General features: G+C 45.4%; 1 protein-coding gene across 1 annotated transcript in view; it reads right to left on the reverse strand.

Moving 5' to 3' along the window:
• The window catches only part of daam2 (dishevelled associated activator of morphogenesis 2), a 137,604-nt gene that overhangs the window by 34,073 nt on the left and 76,300 nt on the right, over positions 1-27,231 (reverse strand). Inside the window, exons 4-11 of the mRNA XM_080783048.1 lie at positions 21,720-21,794; positions 15,318-15,412; positions 3,822-4,155; positions 2,134-2,244; positions 1,623-1,726; positions 1,453-1,519; positions 1,124-1,241; positions 105-243 (exon numbers count right to left, since the gene is read on the reverse strand). Of these exons, the coding sequence (XP_080639174.1) occupies positions 105-243; positions 1,124-1,241; positions 1,453-1,519; positions 1,623-1,726; positions 2,134-2,244; positions 3,822-4,155; positions 15,318-15,412; positions 21,720-21,794 (1,043 nt within the window). The remainder of the gene's footprint in view (positions 1-104; positions 244-1,123; positions 1,242-1,452; positions 1,520-1,622; positions 1,727-2,133; positions 2,245-3,821; positions 4,156-15,317; positions 15,413-21,719; positions 21,795-27,231) is intronic.

Here is a 27,231-nt window from a genome sequence, read left to right on the forward strand (position 1 = left end):
TCCCGACTAGTTGCATCGGCGTGGACGCGGCCTTTAGGAAGAGGCCTCGGGGTTACGCTTACATGGACGCGGCCTTTAGGAAGAGGCCTCGGGGTTACGCTTACATGCGAATGATGTTCTTGACGCTGAAGTTGTCCAGGGGGGCCACGTCGGGGTCCTCGCCCTTGTCGTCCTGCAGGACAATCTGCTGGAGGATCCGGTCCAGCAGCTGCCAGTGCTGCAGGCTGCCCCCGCCGCGCTTATCTGGGCCACGGAGACAAGGAGAGAAACACCATGAGTGAAGACAAGACATCCTGCATGGATTAAAGTTCTCAGTCGCCACGGCCCGATTTCGGTCATTTGGGTTCCACAGAGGCATGTTGAAAGCATGTTGTGCAGCGAAAGTACTTTCGGTTAATTTACGATTAGAGCATTTAAAGTGGAAAGACTATTATGTTTCCGAGGCGTCTTCCATAAAACCTTAAATGGTCTCAGATATTTCAAATAAAAGCAAATGTTAAAGCCGGCGCCGTGATTTCTTCACTTGGTTGGCAGTATGTAGAACAGCAGAAACCGTATTACTAGAGCGTCATAACTGTACATACTGGGTACGCACATTAGGACACAATAACTTCCATCGTGAGATTTTATTTCGCTTTAACGCATGCATCTTGCATGTTACAGCACTGTATATGTCTGCAGAAAACACACTGAGCAAATGTGTGCCCACGCGGCTGAAGGCAGCCTGTAATAAATGCTCAACTGCCGACAGACTAATAAAACTCCAGGCACTCGTGATTGAGCCCAATCATAAAGCCATGGATCTTATTGCGGTTAAGTCGCAGTTACTGTATTACCGTCAAGCCGCATATATTTTTCACGTGCAGGTTATTACGTCTCTTTGATGTAGTATATTGCGTTACATCATAAATAAGATCTGTACATTTATACGATACAAGGCAAGACTTTGACAACCGACCAGTCGGGTATTAAATGGTCGTCGGCCTTTAGAGGCCATCGTAGCCATTCATCTGTGGCCTTTTGAGGGAATGCAGAGTTCTACCAAACATTCGGTAGACTCTGCATTCCCTGCATTTGCCTTGCAAACTATACCGAGGTTAAATGTGGTAACTGGGCTACTCACAGGGCATCTGTAGGCAGTGCTGGAGGATGGAGAGGAGGTATGGATAGGCGTCCGTGTGGTTCAGCTTCTTCTTGACCAGCTCAAACATGGCACCAGCACTCTTGGTGTCCACGTGGGACTGTTGAAAGATAGCCCTCGTTACTTTTTACGCACAAAAGTATCAAAAATAGCAGATTTACAAGCTTGAAATGTTGAGCTTGTCAATCTGCCTTCTTCTTTTTTTCAGGCTCATTAGTATATTCATTTAATTAGTAGCCACTGATGACAACAAAACAAATATCCGTCTACGACTCTACGACGGAAACGGTGGGTGGAGTGACCCCGCTTACCGTATCGAACCGCTTGGCCAGTTCGGAGTCATCTTCATTCCGCACCATCTCAAAGAAGTCCAAATGTCTACAGAGAGAAGTGATTTTGTGGTCAGATCGGGTTTGAGAACCAGTGTTGGACAGTACAGTTGAACAGTACAGTGGTCTGGGCACCAGCCGCCACCACTCACCTGTCCAGGGTGGCGTTCTCGTGCTCCCTCAGCTTATCGATCACCGGCTGGATGCCCAACATCAGGAACTCATACCTTAGATGGAGCCGGAACTCCAGATTGTCCTTGGAAACGACATGACGGACAATAGAGAGATTGAAGTCCAATCGCACTAGGACTGCATTTCCCCCCGTAGCTTATGCGCAGCACACATTAATCAGCAATACTTTCACAGTATATCACTACAGTGTGTGTTCACTAAATTACATGGGAAAAGGTCGTTTTAGGGTTGCGTCGTAGCGGTAACTTCAGATATTTCTTCACAATGTTCTAACGTTTAATTTATGCTGTACGTCGTATGACTGTGATGCGTTGAAAATAGTCGACCTACAAGCTCACAATGGGTCGCATCCATGAAGCAACGTGAACTTGTAGTTCAGCAATTTTCGCCACCGTCGAAAGAAACGATTCAGTCTCGGGAAACCCCAGTCTGTCCTGGGCTTTAAAGGCCCTGTGGCGTTTTGGGCCTCACCTCCCCAGCGCCAGCATTGAGCACGGCATTGATGAAGGACATGATGGCAGTCTTCAGGTTGACTTCATCTCTGTAGCGGCCTGTACTCCTGTCCAGCTCATTCAGCAGCGTCTAGGTAGGAAGAAGAGACGGACAGTTGGCAACTTTGACTGTTTGGATGCAACAGTTATCCGTAAAAGGGGTAGTCTGCGTGGACTAGGAATATGCTACTGAACAATAAAAGCGGTAAGCGTTGATTTAAAACCGTGAAGTCTTTGTCAATGTCCTAACACGCCGCAATGTTAAAATAATTGTGTGCTACACACATCGTTAATTAAGCCAATGTCTCTCACGCCTCTCGCCGCCCCGTCTCCCACTAACCTTAGCCACATTTTCGCGCCTTGAGCATAACACAAACCAATGTTAAAAGGCCCATAAGTTCTGAATCACTCAGTGCCTGTGTTGTTAGCTTAGCTTGAAGTGGCATGATTTACTGCACACCCTTGGGGACTTGTGAGACTTAGCTTGTTGACACAGTCCTGGCTAGCTGTTTAAGCCCCCCTCCCCCCCGCCCCCCCCCACACACATATTCACACACATATTCACACACTCCACCCTGCGTGCTCCATAACTCTGCACGTCCCCATGTACCTTTAATATCGCCCATCTGTTGACTTAACCTCATCTCTGTGAGTTTAAGTATGAGCATTTCAGCGAGGCCTCTCCTATGCTTATCAAAATGGGCCCAGAGCGTGATTTATCCTTTCTTTGCTCTGGAGCGTCACCCTCAAATACCATGTGTGCCCTTTCCCCTGAACTCTGTGTGCCTGCTGAGAACAGCAGTGACACCCTGGAACGGAAGGTCCTCGGTTCTCATAAAAAAATACAAACAGCTCTATTAGGAGGAACGACGTGTGGCTCCGAGTGTAAAGACGGACGATCCATCACGAGAGATAAGTTACACTGTAATTTTACTGTAATTGCGTAGTGGCAAAATATTAGATTCATAATATTACAAAAATAGCAGATCCACAAGCTCACAACGGGTCTTCGATGCGTTTTCGGCAAAGAGGTTTGGTGTACAGGGAAAAAAAGGGCAGACCAAGTATCAAGACAAAGGTCAAGTACACAAATAATTGAGGGTCGTTTAAGTCGTTGAATGTCTTGAAAATACATTTAACATGAATCCAAATATGCAGTGGGGGTCCCCTAGGGGACCGTGATGGAGTTCCAGGGGGTCCACAGCTAAATGATAGTCAGAAACCAAATGGACCCTTTACGGGTCTGTAACTCAGAGAGTGTACAAATGGAACCTAACGGGTCCATTTGGTTCCATTTGTACACTCTCAAGAGTTAAATTAACATTGATTTTTACAATATAAATTGAGGGCCCAGAGATAGAAATGTCATTACAGGTTGTTCCATAGCCTAATGCATGTCAAACTGGGGGATCCTTGAAATTAAACAGGTTGAGAATCACCGCTAGAGCCGTGAAAATCTTCTCTTATGGGGGTCCCTGGCATATCTTTTCAAATGGGGGCTAATTAGTGTCAATTTGGGGGTCCTTGGCACGAAAAAGTTTGGGAACCACTGCTCTACACAGTATAAAAACCCTAAGCGTGAAGTTTACCAATAACAGCAAAGGGAACGCCCCCCCCCCCCCCCCCTGAGAACCCCACCCGGCTCTGAACTCCATAGCTTCTCCTCACCTGGAAACGAGTCCTTTCGGCGGCGTACTTCTGGTAGTGCGCCATGGCCTGCAGCACCTTCTTGTGGCCGTCGGGCACCAGGCACACGGCGCCCAGGATCTCCAGCACGGCCACCTTGGTCTTGACGTTCTCCGTGCGCAGGCTCTGGGAGATGGTGTTGATGCTCTGCGGGTGGGCCAGCACGTGGGCGCGCCCCGCCGAGTTGTTCATCAGGGCCTTGATGCAGCCGATGACCGACGTGTGCACGCGGCTCTCCGACGTCTCGTAGTCCATGCTGCGCAGGAAGTTGAGCAGGCAGGTGAGGCCGTCCAGCTCGATGAAGCGCGTCACAAACCTATTAGGGAAGGTGTAAAAAAGGAAATACGCATACACATGAATACTTGTTTTTGTGTTTTTTTTTTACAATAGACGACGCTCTTCGCTGACCTATGAGTCACCGTTTGACTCTCTGTGACGCAGAGATACAGGAGATCACGTGATCGCTTCCCGTTTGTTTCTCCTGTATAGCTCGTCTCCTTTCTTCCCCTCTCCATTTTGACTCAGACTATCTATTGAACGGATAGACAATTATTATTTTATCATTTTTTTGCTGAAACACAGGGAAAGGCTCTGTGTTTATCAACTATTTATTTATTTATCTGGCAGTGAATGAGTTCGCCAACTGCCGCCATGCCGACCACTGCAGTCATTGAGACCGGATGTTTAGGCCACATGAGCAAAACATTGTTAAAAATAAGACTGAGAATGTAGTAAAAACAATAAAATCAAGTTCCAGGCAGCACAATTAATTCAATCCATGATTCCATCAAACTGATCAGCGATGTGTTCTTGGTGGACCCTATAGCATTGCATGTCTTTATGGTCAAATACCATGCAGATTCAGCTCAAACAAGGGGTTCAATTCATTCAGAACCGCTCTCAAAGAGCAACTACGGACGTCTGCAATTCAAAACTGTATATAATAAAATAAAGTCTACGTCCCCCCTCACATTGAATGTGTTTTTCCCTTTTTTATTTTCTTTATATGATGATGTGTGTGTATTTGTACGTCTCTAAATGTTCTGATGAATTGAAAATGGTGGAGTGGACCCTGTTGTAAACAAGTGCTTTCGAAATGTACGCATTCTTCAATCAATCAAGTCAAGCAACAATGCATCAAGCAGCCATGATGTGCCGTCTCACAATGTCTTCCAATAACCTCCTTTGTCACTTTCTCGATGGCAAACTTAGTGTATTCAGCTAATTACCATGGCAAGTAATTAAGCCCTCCAGCAGAGAACAGAGCTGATCGAAAGGCGGTCAAAGGACACAGTTGGGTATTGACACCCGGGTTGGCACAACCTATGACTAGGAAAATGAGCCTCCCACCCATGAAGATTCTTGATAGGGCTCATGAATTATTTCAAACAATGTTGAGCTTGTAAGACAGAAACAGAGGAGGAGGAAAGAGAGAGAGAGAGAGAGAGAGAGAGAGGGAGAGTGAGGAAAGTGCAAAGACAGAGGAAGAAAAAAGACAAAGACAAAAATAAGTGAGATTTACTGCTGTTTGCCTTTAACAGATTTTGAACATTGTTGTTGACACAGCCAGAAGAGCACGGTCCAAGTTCCATCCCCTTTCAGCCGCACTCACTTGGCTCACTTCGAGAGGCGTTGAAAAACAAACAAACAGCTTGCCTTGAAAAATATGTAGAGTACGTAATATCCTATACATCTCCATCCAGGGCTTCTTCCCTTTGCTTGTACACCATCGGTCACAGATATTCAGAATACAGTCATGGAGGTATATGCACGTACGGTGGGACACACACACACACAACCTGGCATGACCCCTGAGTCTCCCAAAGAATGAACGCACGCACGGCGGTCAGCCTTCATTGGCAGATCAAAATGCGCGCGTGCAGAGAAATCTCTCATGAAGTGCTCCTTGGGTTTAAACCACTTTCAAACCTGGCACCCCAGCCTATTGTGGGGCCTGTAGGCATTAGGTGAAGATTTTCAAAAAAGAATGCTACAATGGTTTACAAAGATTTTCAAGAATCTGTGAATAGGTTCACGTGGTCAACCTCAGACACTATTCCATTGTTTGCCGCACTAATGAGTGAGGTCTCCAACTCATCATTAAAACCACTTAAACCCCATAATGGTCGACCGGAGTCCCTCAGGGCTCTATACTAGTGTATTTTCAGTTTTCTGTCATTGTGCTCACAAGGAGCTTGTCGATCTGCTATGTTCTGTGAAACCCTTCCCCACAATGAGGATGCTGCTTCAGAATCCAACCAGCAAAAGAAAGAATACATCTGCACACCATTTTGAAAGATCCCTAAAAAACTAAATTTGACCAAGGCGGACAAAAAAAACACACAACATTTCGGCCACAGGTCCGTTTTTTTGTCCATCTTGGTAAAATAAAGTTGTTGGGGAGCTTCCGAAACGGTGTGCAGACGTATTCTTTCTGTTGCAGTTTGTTCTTTTTGTTCGAGCACCCGTTGAATTGGCCTGGGATGTGCGTGCACCTCCTGACCACCTCCTGAGACGTGACTCGACTCCGCAAGTCACACCGCATCCAAGTGTCACAGACAATCGTTTGGCTCGAGGAGAAGAACCGTCATCGATGGGATAATCAATCGGCCGTTCATTCTTTCCCCAGACTCGTGACTCGCCGCAGAGAGAGAGAGAGACGCTTCATTTTGGAAGAGGAATTAAAAAGCGGAGCCGAGTTAATGATTAATGCATGCAGAACGTGGGGAGATGGGCCAGTTGATCTTGGAATATGGCTTCAAAACAGGCGGACCAGATTCAAGGCTTCGTTTCGCTGCCATGGATGTCATGCTCCGCTGGTTTGCTGACAGCTCGGTTGAAACACACGTTCACCGTGCAGAACACACACACACACACACACAGCCCTGTGTCCACACATACTTGTCTTGCACGAGCACACATTATGGGGTTTTGACGCATGTATATGCAAATAATATACATATTGGCAGGGCATAGCTGCTCAAAGGATAATCCCCACAATATTGTAAACCAAAACCATCCAACATGTAAGCTGCCATCCAACTCTACTCCTGTTCCACTATTTCACTCCTCATATACCTTTGTCATCACTTATTCTTTCCTCCGGTGGGTGCGTGAGTTGGACCCTCTCTGCTACCAGAGCTTGTAGATCTGCTACTTCTGCTATATACTTTTGGACATGATGAGGTTTCCACCCGACAAAGACGATATACTGGAAATGACTCAAGTCACTGCTTGAGGCCCTTTTAAGAGCTAAACCCGTTCAAAGCCGCAATCCTGAACTTTAGTTTTGATGAACAAAACAGATAATTTTAGAGGGGAAGAAGAGTATGTTAATACAATATAACTATAGTACATCTGCAGTGGTCATTAGACCCTGGTGTCAGGCAGGATGCCTACTGGTTGACAAGTACTACTGCCCAAAACTCATGGTAAATGGTAAATGGTGCATTTATATAGCTAGATTGTGCATTACATTCACACACACATTCATACACTGATTGTGGCAGAAGCCATGCAAGGTACCAAACAGCAAATCGGGAGCAATTTGGGGTTCAGTGTCTTGCCCAAGGACACTTCGACATGTAGACAGGAGGAGCCGAGATTCGAACCGCCGACCCACGGGTCATTGGACGACCTGCTCTACCTCTTGAGCCACGGTCACCCTCATAGTCTCTTCTCTCCCTCTCGCTCGTTTCCACTAACATTCACACTCAGCCGAGTGGCGTGCAGCCATTTTGTTTTTGGAACGGCCGCCGCATACTTTTAAAACCCCCGCGGGGGCTGCGTTCAAGACGGCCGAGAGCCTCAGACGACTGCTGCATACGGTATGAGTGCAGGCGGTGCTGAACAATGCTGAGGGCCTAGCCAACCTCCCCTTTAAAAGGGGAAGGGGGGGGGGGAGAAAAGAAAGATGTGAATGCAGTATGCACACACACACACACACACATGCACAGACACACACACACACACACACACACGAGAGAGGAGTGCGACAGAGAATGGGATGAGACTAAACAATAACGACAGAGAAGTGAAAATGACACTGCAGCGTGTGATGTTGATTCCGGGCCAAGGGCCGTCAAAGGAAACTGGAAACGACTGGAGGAGGTATGCGGATGAGTTCAAACCAGTGTGGATTTTGACAGCAAATGTTGATTTTAGTTTTAGTCATAGTCTTTTGAATAGTTTACATTTACATTCACATTCTAGTCACCTGGAATAGTTTTGTGTTGGTCTAGTTTCAGTCGATTCAATCTACAGTCGATTTAGTCGACTAAAATGTATTTTGGCGGGCCTTGATGCCGTCATAATGGCTGATTTTACACTGGCAGAAAATAGCAGATCTACAAGCTCACAACGCATCGCAATCTTTTGTGTAAAATGACTTGTGTCTTTTACCGATACTGGATCCCTTGTCCACTAGTCCCATTTTTGCGACGAATTGTGAGCTTGTAGATCTGCTATAAAATTACCGAAATGTATATAGGGTTGAAGTGGTTACTGTATGTTTTCTAATCAATATTAAAATCTTCAAAGAAACTAGCAACAAAATATTTCAAATAAATGTAGTGGAGTAAAAGTACAACATTTGCCTGGAGTAGAAGTAAAGGTATAGGGAAATGCTCCAAGTAAAGTACTTAAATACCTCACAATTATTGTACTTAAGTGCAGTACTCAAGTAAATGTACTTAGTTACTTTACACCAATGCTTCCAGCTGCCATTGGCAGTCTTATGACACGTCAAAATGGAAAGGATCTGTTGTCTTTGAAAAGCCTGTTCCAATCGGGCCGGTCTCTCTCAAGGTCTACTTACACGTTTGACCCATTCAAACATGTCAAGCTTTTCTTGAACTCCGGATGACCTTGGTCCGCACCTCAAAGCTTAACCACACAAGTGGATGTGGGCATAATGCACGCACACGCACACACGCACACACACACACACACACACACACACACACACACACACACACACACACACACAAAAAATCAGCCATAATCCAAACCCCAAAGGCTAAATCTAACCTAAAATATATACAGTATATACCATGAAACAACCCATTTCTCTTGTGACGAACAGGACAAGTGTCCGACTCCTCATTATGTGGGGACATTTGGCACACACACACACACACACACACACACACACACACACAGTCACACACACACACACACAGTCACACACACACAGGTTCAAGGGTCCAGGGGGGGGGGGGCAGCCTAAACACTAAAACCCCAGCATCCGCATACACCCCAGTATTGTGGAGAGCGCTTTCTGCGATGCGTTGCAAACTTGTCCATCGGCTATTTTCAGCGAAAGCTTTTCCCAGAAAATGCACTAACACAGTCAGAGCCCAGAGGGACTTAAGGGTTTAAGTGGTTAATGCCGTTTAAAACGGAGGTGTCGGCGGTGCTTGGATGAGTCATGCGATACGGCCACAGTGCAGCTCTCACTCCAATAAATCCTCCGTGATGTGAGACCATGCTGTAATTCTGCAGCTTATGAACAACGGCATGTACAAAAGGCTACGCGTGCACGCACGCGCGCGCACACACACACACACACACACACACACACACACACACACACACACACACACCACAATCTCACCCATGGCCACGTTGCACATGATGTACCCCATCTGTAGTGTATAAAATATATCATTCCACAAAGCCAATGGCTCTTATAGTGTCAGTTTATGGTCAAATCCATGGGGAGCATTGTGCCTGTGTGCGTGCGTGTGTGTGTGTGTGTGTGCGTGTGTGTGCGTGTGTGTGTGTGCATGCATGCACCGTGGCCCCTGGTGTGTCCATAATGGCTCCTGCGCCTTGTATGGAACAGCCATACCGTGTTAAACTTGTTAAATTACACAAAAGTTGTCTTTTGATTAAATCTTTCACTATGGTATTTTCACAATAACCATTCCACATACATGTGTTTCACAACTTCTCTAAAAGCTACTAAACACTATTTTTATTACCCTGCTATAGGCCGTTCACATTCACCCCCAAGTTGCTGTCGCATTACAAAATCCTTGGGTGCTATTTGGGTGCTATTTGACTCTCTGTAACGTATGGTCCAAAGAGGGAGGGTGTGTGTGTGTGTCTGTGTGTGTGTGTGTGTGTGTGTGTGTGTGTGTGCGCGCGCGTGTAATTACATGGGAAGCTCAAAGTGTTTCGGAGGGGGCGGGCAGGGGTTTGGGGGAAGCTCCACTCCAGTCTTTCTATCTCTCCCTCTCTCTCTCTCAGCATCCCTTTATTGCCGCTCCAACACAAACCTCCCTCGACGACAAGGCCGATCTCTCCTCGAGCCCCGCTTATAGCGCCCCTCCTCGAGCTCACTCTCCTTCCATTTTTCCCCTGGAATGCTAAATACCACAGTGCTGCCGGGGGGAGGAATACCAGCACCGCCAGGGAACCGAAAAACACCCGTTGTCCCAATCCGGCGCTCTTTAACCCATTTTGACCTGGGAACGATTCTGCAAGTGTCCTTCCAAATCCTGACTGTTTTCTTTGAAAAAGCCACGTTTTTCTATGTCAGTCGTTCTCAAACACTTTCACGTCACTTTTCACGATTCTGCAAAAATAGCTTAAAGCATAACGTATAATGCTATAACACCAAAAGGGGTTCCCGCCCCAAAATGGCTTAAAAAGGTGCGATATTCAACTCAATACTAATGTATTCGGTAACATGTGAAAACAGATCTAAAGTTCACTCTCTGTCGAAGCGGAAACCTTTGAAACATCCGGCGGCACACTGTTGTTTTGAAGGATAATATTTGCATATGGCGGAGGGGAAAACTTGGACCTTTCCAAAGGGCTGCTATTGACACAAGGCCCTCTTCTGAGGAGCGGGAGAGAGAGAGGGTGACTCAACTCGAGTCAATATTCTTGCTGGAAGCGTTGCGGCGCGGGAGCCGCGTCCAAAGAGCCGTCCCGGGAAGGCCAATTGTGACGCTCCACTGACACGGACCCACGCGGGATTCCAGCGGGTTCTGGGCCAGCGTGGACCCTGCGACCTCCGACAATGATGCACTATATAGAGCGTCGCAGTCCCGCCCCCCTCGAGAGACCCCGGAAAATGAATCGCCGTTCATTTTCCTCATAGGCATTTCTTAAAGTATTTATTTAAAGATTTATTCAAATCATTAGAAAGAAGACAATAATTTTTCTTCTTATAAATTATTTGATCGGCCCAAAACATTGTGTTCATTGTCATGATTTGTCACGATCCGAGTTGGCTTTGTCCGCGGCGTAACCGTCTTTAAATAAATACTTTAAGAAATGCCTATGGGAAAAATGCATTGGGATTTATTTCCTGGGCCACTCGTTCTGAAAGGGGGAGGGACTGCGACGCTCTATAGGGCTTGTCGAAAACCGCCATTTTGAACCAATTATACAGACTCAATCTCATCTAGGTTAATCGATTAATCGAGTAGAGCAGGCTTTTATTTATTCTTATATATATATATATATATATCAACAAATTAGATAATTAACTAAAACGATTAGTCTGGTTAGCCACGTGACCCATTTAGGCCCGAGATCAAATTCTAAAAATGTCTTCTACATCCTGGCGGTTTTCTGAAAAAGCTTCGATTTTTCAAAAATAGCAGACCTACAAGCTCGTAGCGCGCTATGAGCTTGTAGATCTGCTATTTTTCAATAGCTAAATTATAACATGTTTAAAACACCAAAAGGGGTTCCCTCCCAAAATGGGTTAAACCTGTATTATACTTTGTTGTGAAATGGTGGGGTGCAAACATAGTGGAAATCTACAAGCGCACAACACATTTGAGGCAATATATTATCATGATATTGATTTTTGAAGTAAAAAAGCAACATATAATTGCAGATACTGGTGCCGCAAATAAGTCAAATATCAGCCAAACCGATATATCAGTCTGGTACACAGTACACAGCGTGTGTACCACCGTTCCTAACGGCTAAAAATACTCAATGATGTATTCCGTAATCAATATGTTACTATTTGGAAGCTAAAATGAACCGTTTGCCCTTTTCCTTGGCCCATAATGCTGTAGTAGGAGTTCTGTTTGTGTATGGGGCCTCCAAGGCTCATTAGAAACGTGAGGCACTCCACAGTGCCAACATGAAACTTCAAGACCCATTTGACCACAGGTAAACAAAGTAACAACTGCTGACAGGGAATGAAAGTGAAATAAGCTGTAAAAATCACTTAGCATGGAAGTTCAGCCAATAAAACTAAAACAAAAAACAATATATATTTATTTTTTGAGCAGGGGGGAGGGCTGTATAACTCCTATCGTACATATCAAACAAGATTTAATCTAATAGCGAATTTCATTTGCAATCTACTAGGTACACAGTTTGTCGACAACGCAAGTCTGATCTAAAATTTCAGGCCAGACACATGCATCAGCATGCTACTTGGAAGCCAGTCAGGTGATATGTGGAACTCTGTATTTGGGCAAAATGGGGTACATATACATAGTCCATATTTGGGCAAAATCTGGAGGGTGACAAATACTGGCTGACCCCTTTTAAAAAAAAGCACTTTTGGTCAGTAAAACAGTAATCCTTATTCTGGGGTCACATTGATATATTGATGTTCTTTTTATTGGACATCAATGAAAGGACATCAATAAATATAGCAAAGACCAACTGCTCAACTCATGCACGCAGACATGACCCCATGACTTTGTGAACCTGAAAAATGAGTCATCAAATGACAGGGGGACCCTCGGACAATTCTTCAGCGAAGGTGTCAGGACACAATTACAGTGTTTAGCGACAGTGCTCTTACCGTGACCTGCTGTGTTTATGAACACTGCAGCCCCAAACACTTTGACGAGGAGCTGGTAAACAGCTGCCCTGCCAATTCAGCGGCCCGTCATAAAATGTACTATACACACGGGGAGAAGCTATACGTCGGTGGGCGGTGACAATGTGCTGCTTTTGTGCGCTCCGCTTGGCACGCTGTGTGCCCACCACCATGCGGTTGGGTGCTGTGGCCTTCTGGAAGGAGCTGAGGGCACAAGGGCCCCTTTTTTATTTTTTTTAACTTTACACAACGCAGCTGTCTCTTTGGCCGGCCACATCGGGGCGAGGGAGGGAAGAAGCCATTTCAGGCCATCCAAAACAACAGCAGTCGTAAATCTCCACTGATTATGGTAGGAGGGGGGCGGTACTGTACCGTACTGCATAAGTACAAAGACACGAGCGTATCCTCAAAACGGACGGGTCTGAGCACGCGCACACACACACACACACACACACACACACACACTCACACTCACACTCACACTCACACTCACACTCACACTCACACTCACACTCACACTCACACTCACACTCACACTCACACTCACACTCACACTCACACACACACACACACACACACACACACACACACACACACACACACACACACACACACACACACACACACACACACACACACACACACAAACGACGACCTATAAACCCTCACCCGAGTAGACAGGCTTAACGGAGGCTTTAGCCACACACATTAAACCCATACTGCTGGGTGGCCTTAAGCACAGAACCACCTGGCCCTTTTTTATCCTACTCGTGTAACCAATTTGAGAAAGACAAAGACTAAATTATCGAGGCATGTTCCCACAATGCCATTACTCCCTTTGCCACACCTGCTTGCCACCAAACATTACCGTCCTTCCTTTGTCACAAATACGTTAGCAGCGGCACCATTATGCAAATGTTATACTGTGACACCAGGTGCACACAGTGGTTTGCATTGATTGGGTCATTATGTAGGAACTCGTACGGTGGTAAATTAAAGATAAAAGGGATGCATACATCAGCGTGGGATTCATCGAGCGCAGAATGTTGCAACGTGAACATGCTACCTCAGCTTCCTCATAACGTTTAAAGGCTCACAAAGAATATCTAGGCGATGGAGGTTTAGAATACTCAGACACAGACATACTGCACTATGCACGCACGTGGGTATAAGTACTCGCACACACACACACACACACACACACACACACACACACACACACACACACACACACACTGTACAGTAGAAGCATGCCTGCATGCACACAGACAGAGGGGCCCAGACGCGAGCGACCCAGACACGTTAGACCCTCCTGGGTTTGTGTCACTCTGCACTTTAAAGTCTGTCACTTCATTGCTTCCCGAGAGAAAACTCAACACCCCCGCCTCGGCCCAGACCACTACATCATAGAGTTGGCACAGAGCTACGGACAGCGCCAAAGGAGCCGCTGACGGGGGTAGGTAGAATCCATCAGCAGGCTGATGAGTGAGGTGGCGCAGCTGCTGCTGCTGCTGGTGACTCTGCTGAGGGGAGGGAGGGAGGGGGGGGGGGGGGAGCATGTGTCTTGATGTGGTCAAGGGGTCTCAGTTCAATTTGATGATTAAAAAGCTATTTTATCTCTCAATTGTGGTGAGACGAGAAGAGAAAGCCTTCGTGGGAGATTGTTCAATTCTCGCACATTACAAACTGTTAAGTGTAACATTACCCCCATTAAGCCAAATGGTTATAGGAACGAATCAAAGAAACAGATGCTGTGAGACAGTGGTTCTCAAGGTTCGCTCCTGGAAACCCCAGAGGTCTTCGAGGGGCTTCCAGGGGGGGCCAGAGGTCCTTGAAGGGCTTCCAGGGGGGGCCAGAGGTCCTTGAGGGGGTTCCATGGGGGGGGCCAGAGGTCCTTGAGGGGGTTCCATGGGGTCCGCCACTCCCCAGCATGCATTATTGATTGTTAAGAACAAAATGCACCTTTACGGCCCTGCAACTCTGTAGAAATGGAACTAAATGTACGGGTCCATTTGGTTCACTCTCAGAATTAAATGAACTCAGGAGGATTTTACAGTGTAGATTGGGGGTCCCACAGATGCTTTTTTATTAAATACTGTACATATACATAAATCCATGGACCAATGCAGATCAAACAGGGACGGGGGGGGACGGGGGGAAGCCTTGAGAATAAAAAGGTGGAGAATAACTACTGTAACAGACATCAGCTGTGCGTTGTTGAACTCTTACCCCGGAGGGCTGTATAGCCAGGATTGTATAGAAACATATTGAAGTCACAAGTCCAGCCTACTCCCACACCCAACCCCAAGACTATAGTAAGTATACTGTCAACATATGCTTTCTCATGCACTTTGAGAGCAACAGTAATCACTGAGGACAGTTTCTCCCAACTCCAGCCGCGTGCGTGCGTGCGTGCTAAACAATACAGTGGTTGCTTAATATTAATAACCCAACTGTCATGTGTTCAAAACAACATAGTAAAAAACATCTGAGACAGTTGATACATTAGGTGAAAGATTACTTAGGGGTTCATAAAACATAGTCAAAATAGGAGGAACGGAACCTCGCATGGCTAAAAATCCACAGACAAAATAGGAGGAAAAGAAAGGACATGACCTCTGAGTCGTTATATGAACACTTATACGGACGGTACTGTATGGCCATGCTCTTACCTCATTGGCTGAGTCCGAAGGGCCGTCTTCAGGTCTTCCACCACCTTGTTCCGCATATCCATTTCCTCCTCATCGAACGCGAACAGAGTCTGCATCTGTACAGTGTACACAGAGAGAGAGAGTGATGGACACAAGCAAACGCTGATGCAGTTTATATTTGATTTGACTGTCTTTTGTTCTCCTCCACCCTCTGCCTTGAACCCGTCCTAAAAGGGCCAGAGAGTGGCTATCCTGCAGGGCGTAATGCCAGTACCGTTTTTAGTCAGGGCCACCGGTAGGAGTATGGACCTACTGTAGCATTATTGGGTGGAAAACGGTTACTTTTCAGGATTAAAATAAAATAAGAAATGGCAAAAGCGGTACATCGACAACCTCAAAACGTGGCGCGAGCTTGTAGATCTTCCACTTTTGGTGCTTTTGTGTGACGCTGTAGTATGATGAAGTGGGGCGTTCATTTACCAAAAAAAACACACAAAATGTTAGAAAATGGACATATGGATAATGGAGGTTTCTGCCCGACAGCAACGATGCGTCTTTTTGTGTGGGAGGAAAATGGAGCACCGGGAGCGCATAATGGAGGCATTGTTGCCGCCAACGTGTACTGTAGGTGTATACATATATTTAGTTTGTTTGTTTTTAATTGCATTGTTGCATTAGACAGACTCATTAAAAGGCATTTGCATTTGTCCACAAGCGTGCCTTGGTCTCTTCCCTTTTGTGCCAACACAGGGAGAACATGAAAACTCAGAATGGCCCGCCCTGCCAGGGTTCGAACCCGGGACATGTTCTTGCTGTGAGGCAACAGTGCTAAGCACTGTGTCACCATGCATGCGCCATATACAGTACACAGTACAGTATTCAGTGTTAATTGAACCCTGAGAGTGGAGAGATGTTCCCATACCGGTCCATTTGGTTCCTTCTGTCCAGACTCTCCAGAGTTGCAAATGGATAAATGAACACGGAGGATTTTACTGTGTAGGTCAACCACTGTACGCTGCTCTCCTAGTGGTGTGACTGCTGTGTTGAAATCTTTCCCCCCACAACACAGATCAGAGTCCAATTAGTGTGTTTACGTCACAGGCATCACAAATCACGCTTCTCTTCTCCTTCCCATGCCATTTCCCGATTAAAGAGCTGTTTGACGCTACACAACATGCCAAACAAGACCCGTGGGCAATTAGCTCCAATCAAGCCCACAACAAATGAGGCAGATCATTAAAAAAACTCAAGTCCAGTGTGCGAGCGCTAATACAGTTGTGCGACGCTTAAAAAGGCTCCCCTCAACAACATCAAAGGACTGCTCTGCTCCCATTAGTCGGGGGCGCAGGGCTTCTGTTTAGCCTCTGCAGGCATTTTCCATGGTAGCGAGCTGCCAAAATGCCAAAGATTCAACCACTGTGTGTTTTTAGCAGCACAGTAAAATGCTAGTAACAGGGTCTGCCTGTCAATTTGCCTGAAATAACTAAATCATTATTTTTAATGACCTTGTTTCGCCAAACGCCTAGCACTCCTTACACTAGGGTCAAACTTGGTTGTTTAAGTCATTCAAATAATTCAAAATGAGCAAGAGTTAAGTGGGATGTTTTTAACGAACTAAAACACCCGCATGTTTTTCTGAATAAGTTGCAACAACCCCACGTTCACTGCCAACCGCCATCTTTAAAAGATGCCTTTGTTGATAGGACACAGTGGAGACAGACAGGAAATCGGGAGAGAGAGAGAGAGACTGGGAGTGACACTAAGAAAAGGTTGTCGGGATCGGGACTTGAACCCACGACACGCTGTCAGGCATGCGCCTATATGTGGTATGTGCCTGCATGCCCTGGACTGCTAGGCCAGTGGACGCCCACCAACCGCCATCTTGTGTGTGTGTGTGTGTGTGTGTATGTGTGTGCGTGTGTGTGTGCGTGAGAGAGAAAGCAAGAGAGTAGAAAGAGATAGAGAAAGTGTTTAAGCTAGCAACTGTGCAGTCAAAACATCCATCGTGTCGATTTAGCCTCATGTCCAGATGCTTCCAGGTCCATTTGCCAAGAGGTAAGCGCTATACGGCTCTTATATTTCTAAATGAATATGTTCATACTCGATGGGAAGCTGGACACAGCGAGTGGCGGGGATCATGGATGGTTCGCTCACGCTGTGTGAGCCAGTTGGCCGTATCAGCGAGTCTGGCCAAGTCGCTCCTCACTACATCTGGTCTGTGTATGCTCGCTCTAAGCCGTGGCCAAGACGCACATGAGGATGGCGTTATCCCGTTGATAAAGCGGCATCATGTACAGTGACCTCCAACTATAGAGAACGCCCGTCTTCCAGCTCACCGTTGATGTGATGTATCGTTAGAGTGAACGGGACAATAACTCAACCAACACTATCACATGCGTATACGTGTGTATGCACCAGCCAGGCGTGCACGGTGAAGAGCAAAAACAGAACACCTTTAATGAATGACAAAAGGATGTTTAACAGCACGGTGTTAAAGAAAGGCCTCAGACAAAGTGAATCAGCAACACTGAGCCTAGAATCTTAGGACAAAACGTTAACCCCGCTCTGGATGCATCTCAAGACCATGTGTGTTGCCAGATTCTGTGAAAACAAGCAGTACAGAAGCAACTATAGGCCACATGAGCACTTTAAACCATTGGGCGCCCGCTGGCCTAGCGGTCCAGGCGCATGCCACATATAGGCTCTGGTCTGACAGCGCGTTGCATGTCTGAGTCCCGTTCATGACAAACTTTGCTGTGTCTCTACCGGTCTCTCCCTCCTCTTTCCTGTACATCTTCAGTTCAACTATCAATAAAGGCAGAAAAGAAAAACAGAAAAAAATGGTTTACATAATAAAATCGAATAAATTGGAAGCAAGCCAGTCCCAAGTACACTTTAGAAACAGCCCCAAAAAAACACAACGCTCAAATATCAACTTTACAGAAAAAGCAGCCAAAAGTCGCTTATTATAATAACAAGCTCACATGGCAACAGTGCTCAAGACAGACGCCAGTCTTTCCCATTCTGTTATAGGCCAGCAAGAAGCTTGAGGTACAGCAGGCTAGCTTTGGTCTCGGCAGGCCTACAGAAGCCTGTCATAACCCATTTAGGCCCGACGTCGAAATTTAAAAAAAAATCTTCAAAATCCCGACAGTTTTCTGAAAAACTATGTTTCTGTATCAGTGGTGCTCAATATTTCATGTCAAGGACCCCAGAAATTATATGTAATTGGCCTCCGCCCCCCCATCTGAAAATATGTTGTTCCAGGGACCCCCCCCCCCCCCCCCCAGAAGCAAAGATAGGAGTTAAAATGTTCACTCTGTAATAATATATATTCAAAGATTTGAGGCATTTTCACGATTTTTCAAAAATAGCAGACCTACAAGAGCTTGTAGATCTGCTATTTTTTCAACAGCTAAAGTATAAAACAATGCTTAAAACACCAAAGGGGTTCCCGCCCAAAATGGGATAATCAGGAGGCTGCAACGCCTGAACCGTCACACGGTGTGGCCAACAATATCTCCAGTGTCCTGACAGGGTTTTTTTTATGAATGAGCATCAAGGAACTGCTTGTAATCTCTCCGGGCGGCAAAGGCGAGGATGATCTCATCCAATAACCCAGCTACCGTGGAGGGGCTCTCCCCTCCTCATCCTCTCTCCTCTCTTCTCCTCTCTCTCCTCCCTCCGGAGCTCACGCTCACTGTGCAGTATACTGATGGAAGCCAAGTTGTGTGAGGTCACTGCAGAGCAACATCAGGGCCTTCCAAAGCTTCCTCCGTCAAGATAGTGTACTGTCTAGACCTGACTGTTTCCCAAACAGTGGGTCGGGACCCGTATGGGCCGCGGGCCACTTTTTTTTATGGGTCATGAGTGAAATATACACTCTTTTTGTTTTGTGCCATACATTGGAAAGTGAATAAAAAAATTAATTGAAAAAAGAAGTAGTGAAAATAGAAGATGTGTATAGGCTCACGACACGGCGTGAAGCGAAGCTTGTACATCTGCTATTCTCACTAGTTTGAGTCTCGGGAAAACGTCTAACTTCTCTTTCGGGTCTTGAGCTAAAAACGTTTGGGAGCCACTGGTCTGCACTGCAGCACTGTAGAGAAAATACTGAGCGAGACGGGTTGTTCGGGCGAAAGTCAGGAACGAGGGGAACGTGTCAAATTGAAGGCGAATCGATGGAGATACGGGCTTGGCTGACAACAGATGCTGAATGGAGACACTTGGCTGACACGTGACAACGTGAACATTGAGCAACCCAGAGAGCATCCAAGAAAATTCCTGCGTGAGGAAATAAATGGGCGGTTTTGGTTTAGAAAAATGAAACCTGACATACTTTGAGTTTGATGAGTGCGTGCGACAGCCGGTGGCAGGGGAAAACATTCAAATTATTGACGACTCACAAATCTGTGCCGTCTGTCAACTGTACTTTAAGAGTGTGTGTGTGTGTGTGTGTGTGTGTGTGTGTGTGTGTGTGTGTGTGTGTGTGTGTGTAGAGAGAGAACTGTCTGAACATTTCAGAGAGCTACAGTATAATTGCTTCTCCAGGTTGCTACACTATGCTCAGGTATACCGAATGCTCTGTTGCAAAAAAAAAAAATTGCTATAATTTTCCCCCAAAGTCAAGCCAATAAACAAAAAACGCTGTAAAAATAGCAGAGATGTAAACATGGTTTGTTGCTACAGGCGTGTTTGCCAGAAAAACAAACAACATGGCAATAAACAGATATCAAATGCCATTACCGCCTGGCCCTCTGTCCACGGCGATACGCGTGAATTACAGTTCAACAGTTTGTGTACTCCGTGACCTGGAAAGACTTGTAAATATCCAAATTCCTGGGCTGTTTTGGCCAGGTGTCTGACATAGGAAAAAAAGAAAAGAAAAGTGGAATGTGGAGAGTTTGTTCCCAAACGTTGCTGGAATTACAAGACTATGTCCCAAAGACCACTTAGTGACCCGTGTCTCCAAGAATTCATGCTTGTGTGTCACTCTTTAAGAGTCAGTCCTAAATTTCAACTTTTATGATGTTCAAACATCTGCGGAGCCAAGTTGTCGCGGTGACGAGGGCCTCTGGGTAAAAAGGTCACTGGCAAAAACCTAGAAACGTCTTAGGTCACGGATGAAGGATCTGTGTCGTACTCAACGGGGAGTTCGTTCCTCCTTTTGCTTCGAATGGCATTTGTTATGATGCCTTTCTTACTTGGCACCAATATCGTCTCCAAACAACAAAACTGTCATCTTGGTTCCTTTCAGTTTTGTTGTGTGCTGAGTGATCACTGTCACAAATTATTACATAATCGTCTAATCGCAATAATTTGAGATAATCGCAATTATCCAGTTTCCACAATGAAAATAATTGAAATAACAGATCTACAAGCTTACACTATGTGACGCGTTGACTAAATTCTTCAGGCCGCGTGGAGACGCCGAATGACTAAATCAGCGGTTCCCAAAGTGGGGTCCGATGGCCCCAGGGGTCCTTGACGGAGTTCCAGGGAGTCTCCAGCTAAAGGATAGTTTGGAACCAAATGGACCCTTATGGGTCTGTAACTCTGAGTTTACATTTGTACACTCAGAGTTAAATTAGCATTGATTTTACAATATATCTGGGGGTCCCAGAGGTAAAAATGCCATTAAATGGGGGTCCGTAGACTAACGCATGTCAAACTTGAAATTAAATGGGTTGAGAATCACTGCTAGAGCCCTAAAAATCTTCTCTTATGGGGGTCCCTGGCATATCATTTCAAATGGGGGTCCGTGGGCTAATTAGTGTCAATTTGGGTGTCCTTGACATGAAAAAGTTTGGGAACCACTGGACTAAGTGACCGGTCATTGCTGTGCGTGAACGCCGGGGTTCACACAAGACGGAATGAGCCTTGTTAATGTAACCCTGTGACCGCTAGCGTGCCGAGTCAGCAGGGAAATGACACAGCAAGCCAAGGGGAGCTGGAGAGAGAACGCGTGAGAGAACACTGACCTCTTGGGAATAGTTAGAAGAGGCCTAAATATAGCAGACGGTACTGTAACAGTAAGATTAAAGGAATGTTCACATCTATCGGACAATTCGGAAAGGGAAAGAGAGTGATAGTGTGATATTAGACACACTGTTGTATGGCCACTTCACGCACTTCACGCACCATTCGTCAATGAGCGATGAGGTCATACGGCAACCATAAATCAGGCTTTAGAAGAGACACAGATTTACATTATCCGCAAACATTGCAAACCGAACAAATGTAACTAAATGAACCCTTACCTACTTGAAACTCTCTGAGAAGGTACAAATGTAACCAAATGGACCCTTAATTACCTATACTTGTAACAATGAGAATGTACAAACGTAACCAAGCGGTCCCGCGAAATGAACACTCCGGATTCGACTGCGTGGGATCATGGGATGAGTTTGTGTGTGGACTTACAGCAGCCATGGAGTTGATGCGGTCGATGTAGTAGTCGGGCCAGCTGGTGGCCAGCTTGTTGGGGTCCTCTTGCTCCTGTGTGGGGACACAAAGACAACGGACATGGTGAGACAGGTCGTGCTTTTGTTGTCCTCATTCAAGTTGGGGTGTAACTTGTATACACCTGCGCCTCAGCAGTTAAAAACAATACAAAATCAGTCTAGCGGGGGTTTCACACCGCTTTTCAACTATGACGGGAATTAAAGGCACAATAAATACAGTTGACCGTGTTGGGTCAACGCATCTACAAGATGATTTTCATACCATACTGAAATGAACGGTGGTTCCTCGAAAAATGGAATTTTCGAGTAATGGATGCCACCGTTCAGAGAGCTACTTTCAAAATGACCAGCTCAACCCAGATCTACTCACCCAATACATTATTATCCCATTGCTGAAAATGATAAAAAAATATATATAATGAATTGGGGAATGGAATTGGTAGGGTTTTTTGTATATAACTTTGTAATGCTGCCGGCGTTTGTGCGCAAAACTCCTGTAAACAAAAGTGTTGCATTGTGGGTTTGAGCCGACAGGCCCCTTTTTTATGCTAATCAATCAAGTCACTGTTTGACAGAGTCGTCAAACACCGTTGTACTGCTTGCAACTTCACGTGGCAGATGCCAAAGAATGGTTTACTTTTTATATTTAAATCATATATATTTTTAGGGGCATATGTCATGTGGTCTAGCTGCACAGCCTTTGCGATCTATACTGGTAGATCGCGATCTACCTTTTGGGCACCCCTGTGCTACGGGTATGCTTTAGAAAAATGGGTGGCAGTGATGTCAAGTACATCATGTGTCATAGCCAATGGGCTAAACATGCCAGAGACCACCGGTATGGCCCTGCATAGCTTATGCCAGACCACCGCTATGGTGCCGTGAGTTATGCCAGACCACGGCTATGGTCCGTATGTTATAGTAAGTAATGGTAAACTGTACATTCATAACACCCCTATCTATCCCCAGCACTTTCAGAGTGGCTCCATACTCTCTCCACATCAACAACCACATTAACGGTCTAAAAAGGATCAGGCCGTTCAGTCCATAATAAGCGAGTCATAACATCTCACATTTTACGACTGATCACTTGGGTTTAGCATTTATGGCATGCTGAGCGAGAGAGAGAGAGAGAGAGAGAGAGAGAGAGAGACCTTGGGGGATGTGTGTGTTTGACAATAAGCTTTCAATAGCACTGTCTGAAATCAATTTGTACTGGCCAATCGGAGGGAACACGACGCCGCGAGCAACGAAGGCACAGGGGAATATGAAGACAATTTTCCTTTGCGCACATCTGGTCCGGTTTATCTCAGGCTGGGGGCACCGTGGTGGAACATTGCTGTTATCGGTTTAACTGTCTGTACGTCGCCGAGTGGTGGAAAACTCACCAAGGTGAAAATAAATAATATTGTTGCCGTCGGGCAGAAAACGCCTATCTCCGTATTCTCAGCGTCGCCGAACTTGAGCTTGTCGAACAGTTTTGGACATACGGGGATTTCCACCCAACAAAGATGATATAAATATAGTTTGAAATCGTCACTCAAGAATGTCGTTTCTGCAGAAATACCATCCGATCATGATCACTCGAAAATGCCTTTTAAATGCAACTCAAACCTCGTCATGTATACGGCCAAACGGTAACCACATAATCCAAGCAGAGAGAACAGTGAACAGGGAACGTGAGGAGTCGAGGACATGCTCGTTGGTTTCTACAGCAAACATGGTAGAAATACCACCACCAACCTGTCAAACATCCAGTGTTCCATGGGTGTGGTAGGCTTTCCAGTAATGAGGCAACATCCTTAACCACATGCACCCGGCCTAGAGTCCCTATTCTGCATTGGGGCAGACGTTCTGTGAAAAGTAGCAGATCTACAAGACCCCAATGCATGGCAAAGCAGTATGTTGTGAGCTTGTAGATTGTTTTTTTTCTTGAATGGGGAGAGAGAAGACGGGGAGTGACAGGCAGCAAAGGTCGTCGGGATCGGGAGTTAAACTCGCGACATGCTGTCAGGTGCCCAGACTGCTACCATAGCCGACCGAGCCTTGTAGATTGAACCCCCCCCCCCCAAAAAAACCCCACCATGTTGAGTTGAGTTGATGTGGAATTGTATTCAGCGGGTGAATTGACTAAGTACTGTGTCTGTCCCACACAGCTCGAACTGCTGACCTTTAAGCTCCAGGTACGAGGCCGAAGTAAAACAACAAAAGCAATGGAACGCACAGTGCGCGGCATGTGCTGCCTGGTTGGCTGCCAGTACTAGCATTTCACTGACACGCTCTTTCACTGACACGTTGCCAGACAGATCCCGGCGTGGAGATTAACAACTTTAAACTGCTTCTCAGAGTCCTTCAGCCACATTATAGCCGCTGAATGTGATTAAAAAACACGTCGGGTCCGATGCAACATTTACCCTGGCAGCTTTCACGAGCCAGAGGAAAAGTACCGTAATTTTCATGTTGTTTGGGACAAAAATTAGAGGTCCATTACTAGATATTGCAGGAGTCTGGTTTTGGGGGTCCAAGCAATGTTGGCCCCAGACAGCCCGTGGATATTTACCCTTAAAATACAGTAGCCTTGCACATCAGGAGGATGTTAAATTACTGCTAGGAGTCATATTGTCTACAGTCTAGCGATGACAGACAGACAGACTACAGAAGATTAGACATTCGCTTTTGGACAGGTAATTATAGTGTTTTTATGTGTGTGTGGAAAAAGTGTTTATCCATACTTACATACATAGTATTATCAAGTAGGGCGTTAATTTACAACAAAAGAAAAGTTAAAATATGGAGATAATGGGAGCAACGATATATCATATATACTCTGTCTACACCTGTGGTGATCTTCACCTCTGGTGGAGAGTCTCTGGTCGCATGCTGCAGTTTAAAGCTGCAATTTTATGTCTTACCCTCAAAGCCGGTCCCAACTCCATAATCTTTTTGACACATACGATATTTAGCCTAGTACAAAATAGCATTGATACTAAAATATTGAAGGACCTATACTTTCAATCGATCTTCAAATAATTGGTCCTCACTAAAGGCCTATTCATAGTCTGGATTTTCAGTGGTGAGGTGACCACCGCTCCGGTGGTGAGCTGACCACCGGAGCTGAAATAACGTTGAGCGGTGGTGAGTAAAAACAGAGAGCGGTGGCGGTGGTTTGCTCTTCACCGCGCCGGCTCGTGACGTCATGTTGTAGTTTGGTGGTCACCCCACCACCGTAAATCCAGACTATGTATGAGCCTTAATGCTCAAGATGGTGCCTTTCCTGCCTACTCACTCTGCATCTCAGGCATGGGCTGTGGACACTTCAGAAAACACGCCGACCAAGAACAAATGGGAAGAGGATTTGGGAGAAGAAATCTCTTCACGTCTTGTCCACGCTTCTTCCATTTGTGCGAGGCATGGGCTAATCCAATGCAAACTTATCCATCGTGTACATTTCACTAAAGTTAGGTTATCCAAAATATATGGTGATACTGATCCCCTGTGTGGCCCCTGCCACGTATATACATATGTTTTGGTCATGCCCTTCTTTATGTAGATATTGGACTGAGATCTTTGACACCATGTCAAGGAGTGTTGGGATACCGTTTGAACCAAATGTAATGACGGCTAATTTGGGAATTTCTCCCCCTACTCTATTACTGCCAAAATACAAAGCTTATTTGGTGGCCTTTACCACTCTCTTAGCTAGGCGTCTAATTCTGATGAAGTCCTCTGCTCCCCCAACCCATCTTCACTGGATTAGAGATGTACTCCACTTTATTAAATTAGAACAAATTAGATACCCTGAGAGGCTCTGTATCCAAATTTGAGGACACATGGGGCCCCTTCCTCGCACTGGTAAATGACTTGCAGTTCCAAGCTATTCCAGATTGAATGAGTTTAAACCTGAATCTGAGCATGCTAGACATGATCTCCGACGCAGCTGGGTTGTTCAGTATAGTTATTATTAGGAACCATGTGTGGGTGCACTGCCACGTGGAGGGGTGACCAATGACCATGCCATGTTGTCTTGTCGTGTCGTATGTTTGTCTTGTTTTTGTTTCAAAACTTGATTCCGGTTATGTGGTTTGTAACTGTCAGTGTCACTTCCCTGTTAGTATAGTACAATACAATTTATTTTTCTTTTATGCTACCACAATATTTTGCATATGGTGGTTAATGACATTTATATGTACATGTTATCTTTTTGGTATATCCCGTATGGGTCACATATATTGCTATATTATCTGATTTACTGTATACCCTGAATAAACAAAAATAAATAAAGAAAACATGCCAGGTAGGCAGGTTTGAAAAAAAATAAAAAAAATAAAACTTATGTTATTTGTTGAATACAATATTTTTCAGATGGGGGTCTAACAGCCAAATACATATCGTTTTGGGGGTCCTTGACATGAAAAAAAGCTTGAGCACCACTAGCAACACCAACTGTTTTTAGAAGGCATTTGCAGAATCTTAATGGGTTAAGGTCAGGTATGTGAATGTCGCAACCTCCGTGGTTCTACCATAGCAATTACATGCTGGTTCCACACAGCACTGTACATTCCCCTCGTCTGGCGACATTAAATATGATTTACAACCTGGGCCGCTGCAGCGGGAGGACATGACTCCCCGACCGTGTATCAGGTGCGATATGCGTGAGGAGAGTCTTCTCTCGTTACAAGCACCTGTGGCGTTCATACCGAAGGTTGTCCTCCAGTGGAAAGCTCATAATTACGTTTCTATCTAGGCAGAAACCGCCTGTCTCCATATCATGTTTTAACTTCTTGTGCATTTTTCGTAAATGAACGCTCTACTTGATCATACCACGTCTACATTCGTCACACACAACAAAAGCATTAAAAATCCAGATCCGCAAGCTCGAAAACGCCGCGTGAAGCAACGCGTTTCGAGCTTGTGGATCTGCTCATTCTTATGCTTTTGAATTTGAATTGACATTATGAGGTTTCAACCTGACAGACGATTGTGTCCAAATTCAAAACTCTTACATTTCAGGATTCAAACAAAATAAATATCAAAACATAGATCAATGTACAAGCTCGCAACTTCTATTTTATCTACTTTTTGTATGACACGATAGTTATGACCATTGAAGTACTGTAAGGCATTCATTTACGTAAAAAAAATAAAAAGATATGAAAATAATATGGAGATAAGAGTTTTCTTCCCTGATGGCAACGATATATTGTTCTTCCTAAAGTCCCACATACCTGAATAATACAAAAAAGATGAGAGGTCAAGTTTATTTCACTGTACGCTTGGCAGTCGTGTTGGGTTTTGCAGAGACACCTGTCTAAAGACTGGATGAAGTTACATTCTTTCTTTCGGCGCTCGTTTGGCTAGGGAGACATAAAGGTTTCCAAGTTCCAAACAGGTTTAACTGATGAACCATGTTCTTTGTACGGTATCCCTATATGCACATAATCTTGTAGTCATTAAAGATTGTAGCAATAACA

This window comes from Protomyctophum bolini, assembly GCF_963924005.1.
Source record: "Protomyctophum bolini genome assembly, chromosome: 15".
Taxonomy (NCBI): Eukaryota; Metazoa; Chordata; class Actinopteri; order Myctophiformes; family Myctophidae; genus Protomyctophum; species Protomyctophum bolini.